At 60.6% G+C, this 7,275-nt stretch overlaps 1 protein-coding gene across 1 annotated transcript in view; it reads right to left on the reverse strand.

The window, feature by feature from the left end:
* The window catches only part of ABCA7 (ATP binding cassette subfamily A member 7), a 24,981-nt gene extending 18,745 nt beyond the window's left edge, over window positions 1–6,236 (reverse strand). The window contains 13 exon segments of the mRNA XM_017514389.2: window positions 758–984; window positions 1,227–1,385; window positions 1,958–2,074; window positions 2,373–2,512; window positions 2,591–2,801; window positions 3,012–3,092; window positions 3,412–3,494; window positions 3,631–3,743; window positions 3,833–3,974; window positions 4,206–4,299; window positions 4,392–4,586; window positions 5,439–5,642; window positions 6,095–6,236. Coding sequence (XP_017369878.1) covers window positions 758–984; window positions 1,227–1,385; window positions 1,958–2,074; window positions 2,373–2,512; window positions 2,591–2,801; window positions 3,012–3,092; window positions 3,412–3,494; window positions 3,631–3,743; window positions 3,833–3,974; window positions 4,206–4,299; window positions 4,392–4,457 — 1,433 coding nt within the window. The 5' untranslated portion in view covers window positions 4,458–4,586; window positions 5,439–5,642; window positions 6,095–6,236.
* Between the last annotated feature and the right edge of the window lie 1,039 nt (window positions 6,237–7,275).

Genomic DNA, 7,275 nt, shown 5'->3' on the forward strand with positions numbered 1-7,275 from the left:
TTAAGATGGAGTCTCACTCTGTTGCCCAGGCTGGCTCACCTCAGCTCACTGCAACCTCCGCCTCCGGGGTTCAAGCAATTCTCCTGCCTCAGCCTCCTGAGTAGCTGGGATTACAGGAGTGTGTCACCACGCCCGGCTAAGTTATTTTTTGTATTTTTAGTAAAGACACGGTTTCACCATGTTGGTAAGGCTGGTCCCGAACTCCTGACCTCGTGATCCACTCGTTTCAGCCTCCCAAAGTACTGGAATTACAGGCGTGAGCCACCATGCCCAGCCTTGCCTGGCTAATTTTTAAAGACGTTTTTTCTTGGGATTGATGGTGGGGGTTGGGGTGTCTTACTATGTTGCCTGGGCTGGTCTCGAACACCTGCCCTCAAAAGAATCTCCCACGCTGGCCTCCTAAAGTTCACAGTAGTTCACAGGCAGGAGCTACTGTGCTGAGCACTCCACGCAATTTTAGCTCCACTCTTATTCCAGCGGGCCTAATTAAACACCTGGCTCCACCCATCATGGCCCTCAACCTATACCTGTTCTCATATTATCTCAGGCCCGTGGCCACGCCCTTCATGTACCTAGGCCCCGCCTATCACGGGCCCCTACTGGTCTAAGGAGCCCTAGGCTCTGCCTACCATGCGGCTGTTGATACGGCCGAGAGCCTGTCTATCATGGTCTCCAGTAGGCTGAACGCTGTCTGGCCCCACCCACCTGCCTGGCCCCACCCACCGTGCTCTTGGCCCCGCCCAGTGCCCCGCCTCACCTGTCCCTGATCTTATTGGTCCTCGTGACCACGTCAATGTCCATGCGGATCTTGATGCGCACGTGACCGGAGCCCAGCTCTGGGGTTGTGTCTGCGGGGTCTGAAGGATCCTCGGGTCCCAAGAAGACAACGCCGGCCCAGAATCGATGTTCCGCGAGCAGCTGCAGAGCCCGCGACACAAGGGCTGCCTCCGAGGGTGCCGCCTCTAGCTTGTCCAGGGACAGGCACTGTGGGATGGGAGACGTGTCCTAGGCCCAGGGGTCTGCCTGCCTCCTAGACCACTCCGCTCCTCCCCCTGGACCTTGGGGCCATGATTCCCCATCGTAGGCCCAGTGCAGGGGCCGGCTCCCTCCTAAGATGTCCACAAATCCCAGGCTCTCACTAGGGCAGGGCCCGCCTCCCTCTGGCAACACCAGGGTGGACCCTGCCTCCCTGCTGAAACAGACCCCGCAGATGGACAGCCCCTCACCTCGGTCACCAGGTCCAGCATGCCCACCAGGCGCCCCACATCAGCATGGGCATCCTGCCAGCTGTAGCCACCACTCCCAGGGTCCAGAAAGGATCGCAGGGTCTCCATGTGGTCCTGGCCTCCGGGTCTGGGCTGCCTTCTCCCTTCTTCCAGGAGCCGCTGGAGGGTGCAGGTGAACGTGAGTCTGAGCTGGGTGTGGTGCCTCACGCCTGTCATCCGAGCACTTTGGGAGGCCAAGGCGGGCACATCACCTGAGGTCAGGAGTTCCAGACCAGCCTGACCAACATGGTGAAATCGCATCTCTACTAAAAATACAATTAGCCGGGAGTGGTGGCATGCGCCTGTATCAGCTACTCGGGAGGCTGTGGCAGGAGAATCGCTTGAATCTGGAAGGCGGAGGCTGCAGTGAACCAGGATCTTGCCACTGCACTCCAGGCTGGGCAACAGAGCGAGACTCCATCTCTTTGGGGGGCAAAAATAAAAAGGCCCGGCGTGGTGGCTCACACCTGTAATCCAAGCACTTTGGAGGCCAAGGCAGGCGGATCACCTGAGGTCGGGAGTTCAAGACCAGCCTGACCAACATGGTGAAACCCCGTCTTAAAAAATAAAAATAACAAAAAATAAAAGTGGGGTTCTACATGGAGCCCGCCTTCCCATCCACTGGGCCTGTCTGCCTGCCTCACCGTAGAGCCCACATCCCACCTCCCCAGCCTCCATCCATCCCCGCGCACCTGCAGCATGGCCACATTGGCACTATCGTTCATGAAGGCGAAGGTCTGGGGTCCCAGCACCCCCCACACCTCCCGGACATCCCTCAGCAGGGCCAGCTCCTCGAAGGTCTGGTTCACCTGTGGAGAGGCTGACTCCAAGATCCATACAGGCCCCCTTATTCATGACCCTCTCCTCCTCTGAGGACCCTGCCCGCCCCCGCCCGCCCCCGCCCGCCCCCTGCCCCCTGCCCCCTCTGCCTTGCTCCTGCCTGTGCCTCTGAGCCTCCGCACAGGCTGATCCCCCTCCATCTGCTAACTCCTATTTCTTCAAACCCAGTTTCCACAGCCCTCCAGCCTGGCCCTGACCCACCAGGACTAAGGGTACTGGGTGGGCTCTGGCCGCCACCCTCCTGCCCCAGCATCCAGCTGCCCCCACCTGGGCCATGAGCTTCCGGGTAAAAGGTGTGTCAGGTGCAAACAGCAGCTTCCCCAGGATCAGAGGCTTCAGGCGTCTCCAGAGCAGGCGGGACAGCGGGTGGCTGTCCAGAGCTCCAATCAGCTCCGAGCAGGCGGGGCCTGGGATGGGGGTGCCATGAGGCCCCACCCCCATGCCCACCTCTCCCCTTCCCAGGAAGGAAAGCCAAAGTTACTCACTCAGGCTGCTGTCCGGCAGGGCCGATTCTTCGTCCTGCCCCACCAGCTCCATCAGGTCACTAGCATCGTACCAGTTGAGGGAGGGCCCCACTGTGCTGCTAGGCCCCCTGGTACTGCAGAGGACCTCTGACAACAACTCCAGGGGGCCACCGTTCCCTCGGGGTCTCTGCAGCAGTGCCTGAAGCTCCGCCAGGCTGGGCAGTGCTCGGAGCTAGAGAGAGGTCACCAGACAAAACTGGCAATGATCCCACCTCCAAGCCTTAACCAGGGCAGGGCACAGGGCCAGGGGCAGCCTCTCCCTCTCTTGCTAATTCCCCTAAAAACCCACCCAAGGGAAGTGCCCGGGCTGCCCTGGACTCTCCCCGTGCAGGCTGCCTGCCAATGTTGCCTCCATGAGGGCTGAGGATGCATGGGGCCTCACCTCCTCCGCCAGGTCCTCAGCTGCCTCCAGAAAACTGTGCAAGGGGTCCTGGGCTTGGCCCAGCACCGACACCAGGGATTCCTGGGGAGAAAGACCACAAGGGTGTCAATGACTTTGAGCACTCACTAGGGCTCCAGCACTCTGCCCAGTTCCCAGGCAGACCATGCTCTCATAGCCCCCATTTGACAAATAGGGAAACTGAGGCTCTGAGAGGCACAGGGACTCGTTCGAGAGCTCACAGATGAGTCTTCATCACCAGGTCAGACACGCTCTGTCCAGACACAGAAAGAAAAGGAGCGTCACTGACCAGGGACAGCCCAGATGCCTGGAATGGGAGGCCCTTGGCCCGGGGTGGGGCAGTGTCCCAGGAAGTCAGCAACGTCCCGCCCCACCACCCTACCGTACGCAGCAGCGACATCAGCAGCTCTGCAGGGTTCTGCACAGGTGGTTCCAGTGGAGGCTGCTTGCTTGGTTGAGGCGGGGCTGGGGGAGGGGCACACGGGAGCGTGGGGCTGGGCGGACCTTGTCCTGAGGCACCACCCCCACCTTGTGCCCATTTCACAGCTGGGCAAGTCGAGGCTCAGAGCTTAGCCCTGCCAGAGACCCCCAGCCTCCTCACCTGCGATCTGTGCAGCCCTCAGCGTGGAGATCAGCTTCCCCAGGCCAGCCAGCGTCCTGTGGACACTGGGCCCCCTCAGCACAGCGAGGGCATCGGCTAGCAGCCGGGAGACCCTGGGGACAGAGAGGGCAGGAGGTGGGGTTCCAGCCGGCGCTGCAGCCCCGAGTTTGCAGGCTGGCTGCACCCTCTGCCTCTGGCTCACAGGGAGTCGTTGAAGTTGCTCAGTTGCCCAGGCTCCTCGCCTCGTGTCAGCTGAGGGAAGCAGGTGTTGTTCACGTTACAGATGAGGCCCTGGAGCCAGGGCACGATGCCTGCCGATGGCAGTGGCTTGTTGGGGAAGTGGCCTGCGGAGGGGCAGGGGAGGAGATGCCTGGTGCACAGGCTCTGTGGACTCTGCCTGACTCCACCCCCCTGGGGTCACCCGCCACTGCTTGCATGCCTCCAGCGACGGAGAGCTCACTCCCATGCCATGTATTAGCTGTCCAGTGAAGACTCCCTGACATGCACTGGGGATCCCTGTGCACAGGGTCCCCTTTCCCTACACATGCAAAGTGCCTGGTCCCTGGGGCGCTCACATTCATGGTGCTCCAGAGGGGGGTGGGAGTGGCGAACAGCCACCAGGATGAAGAAGAGGAAGAGAGGCCACAGCAATTCGACCAGGAGCTGGAGCTGGGGGAGAACACGTGGGAGATGGTGGGGGATGGTGGGGGACAGTGGGGGCCGCCTGCCCACCCGGCCCTGGCCGCACACCGGGGCGTTACCGGCTGTCTCCGGCGATACATGAAATTCTTCCAGAGCAGCAGCATCAGCTGTGTCCAGAAGGCCATGGTGAGACTGGGAAGGGGACCGGACAGAGAGGTCAGGACGACGCTCGGGCTGGAGACCTGCAGTGCGGCTGCGGGCAGCTCCCTGTCCCGCTCTGAACTCGATCCCACAGCGCAGGGTTCCTGGAGGCACTGATTAGGGCCAGGCAAACCGTAGTCACTTGATAAAGGACTCCAGGGGTGGAGTCCACCAATGGGAGCTCGAGCCGCAGCCGTCCTCGCATCTGATTGGCTGCCAGAACTGTCGCTCTGAGCAAGGGCTGACAGCTGGGTCCTTAACCTTCCTCTAATCCTCCAAGGGTCGAGTCTTAACGCTTTCCTCATCAGGCTCCACCCCAAGCCCCACCTGGAAACTCTTCCAAGTCCTGATCCCCAGCCGAGGAAAAGGTTCCTTTACCCTCACTGTTCTCCAAAGATAACGGCAACGAATATTGGCAGTGCTGAGCATTTCTTTCTTTCTTTCTTTTGAGACGGAGTTTCGTTCTAGTTGCCCAGGCTGGAGTGCAATGGCGCGATCTCGGCTCACCGCAACCTCCGCCTCCCGGGTTCAAGTCATTCTCCTACTTCAACCTCCCCAATAGCTGGGATTACAGGCATGCGCCACCACAACCGGCTGATTTATTATTATTATTTTTTTAAGATGGGGTTTCACCATGATGGCCAGGCTGGTCTTGAACTCCTGACCTCAGGTGATCCACCCACCTCGGCCTCCCAAAGGGCTAGGATTACAGGCGTGAGCCACCGCGCCCGGCCTTTTTTTTTTTTTTTTTTTAGTAGAGACCGGGTTTCGAGTTTCACCCTGTTGCCCAGGCTGGTCTCGAACTCCGGACCTCAGGTGATCCACCCACCTCGGCCTCCCAAAGTGCTGGGATTATAGGCGTGAGCCACCGCGCCTGGCCTGTGCAGCACATTTCACACGCTCAGCGGAAGTGCTTACTACCACCCCACTCTACAGAAGTGTTAATGGAAGCCCAAGAGAGATACCTGGCACCCAGAGAGTCAGGGAGCCGCACAGCTGGAGGCAGGACCCCAGCTCTGCCCACACCTTCTGTAGCATCCAACGCTCAGCAGCACCCGGGAGCCAGAGAAAGAGTCAGGTTAAGGGGCTGGTGTAGAGACTCCTGGAGCCAGCCATTCCTGACCTCCTCTTTTCCTTGGGTTTGTCCACCTCTGACACAGATGGAGAATCTGACGCCGACAGAGGGGCAGGAAGTTGTTAAAGGTCACCAGGCCGGAACTGGAACCTCGAACCCAGACCCTTACGCCAGGGTTCTTTCCTTTACTTCAAGCGGGACTTAGGATCTGGGGGAGGGCCCTCAGTTTCTCCCTTTGCAAAATGGGGCAAGGGGGCGTGGAGGAGTTCCAACGGGGCGGGGTCTGCTGGTGTGTGATTGGCAAAGGCCGTCAGGGGTCCCAGATGTCCCACGCCCCCTGGAGAATTAGTGGGAGCGTGGGACATCTGGGACCCCTAAGATATCTAATTCAGCCCTGACCCCTAATTCAGCGCCCCCCCCAGCACCCACCGGAATAAAGGGAAGAGCCAGAGGCTGGACCCCCTAATGCCCAGGGAAAGCGCATCCCTCCCGGCCCCAACCCCGCATTCTCCAGTCTCGGGCCTTCCTCCCTCTCCGAGTCCTCACCGTTCCGGAGGCTCCCCAGCTCTCACCGCCTTCCCCCCACCCAGCAGCCTGTAGGAGCGCGGCCCCTTTAACAGGAGCGTCTTGCGGGAGCAGTGCCCCTAGAGCCAAGTGCCCCGAGCTTCCGCGCGCAGGTAGCCGCGCCGGGCCACGTCCGCATCTGAGCGCTGCTATTGGTCGACCTGGCCGTCACTCACGGCCGGGCTCCGCTGGAGCAGCGCGAGCCGAGGGAGGAGGCGGGATCACAGAAGGGCCTCGCCGAGCCGGGTTTCTTAAAGGGACCGCGCGGCTTTTGCTGCATCACCGTGGGGTGGCGGGGTGCCTGGCTGGTCCCACGCGGACTGGCCTCCGGGAACGAGGCCGCGCCATCTCTGGAGAGCCAGGCTGCCTCCCCACGTTGCATAGCCGGCTGCAGTACCTTAGCTCCGCATTGCAGGAGTTCCCCCGTCCCCGCTCTCTCCGGGGCTGGCCGGGCTCCCTCCAGTCTAGTCCTGACCCTGGGACTCCGCTTGTCTGTCTGTAAAGTGGGGTTCCACTAGGGCAGTCATTCTTTCATTCATTCCACGAACGCTCCTCGATTTCTGCAGTAGGACAAGGCGATGGCAGACGGGGGAGGGGCCCCCAACACGCTTTTTTTTTTTTTTCAGATGGGGTTTCACCATGTTGGTCAGGCTGGTCTTGAACTCCCGACCTCAGGTGATTCGCCCGCCTTGGCCTCCAAAGTGCTGGGATTACAGGCGTGAGCCACCGCGCCCGGCCGGCCCCCAGCATTCTAACATTAGAGTCTTTGGTCATCATGGTTACCCTGATTTTGAGGGACACCCCTTTCCCACTCTGGAAGAGGAGTTTATTTCGCAGGATCGAGGTGAAGCTGAAATGGGAGTGTGTGGGTCCACAGCTTTGAAGGCGCTGGGGAGAGAGAGAGGCGTGGGGAGGGCTCCCGCGGAGGAAGGAGGTGGCATGGCCGCTGGGGCTTTGATGATAAATAGGAGTTTGCCAGCGGGGAGACATCCAGGCTGAGGCCGCGAGGCTTGTGCTGTAGGGCAGGGTGCAGCCAGAGAGCACGGGGGTGCCTTTGAGGCAACTGCTTCCTCTCCAACTGGCCAGGAAGCCCAGCCTGGGCCCCTCAAATCATTCATTCCACCCGGACTCAAATCACTCGTTCCACCCGGACTCAAATCATT

Source organism: Cebus imitator, unplaced genomic scaffold (assembly GCF_001604975.1).
Source record: "Cebus imitator isolate Cc_AM_T3 unplaced genomic scaffold, Cebus_imitator-1.0 Scaffold524, whole genome shotgun sequence".
NCBI lineage: Eukaryota > Metazoa > Chordata > Mammalia > Primates > Cebidae > Cebus > Cebus imitator.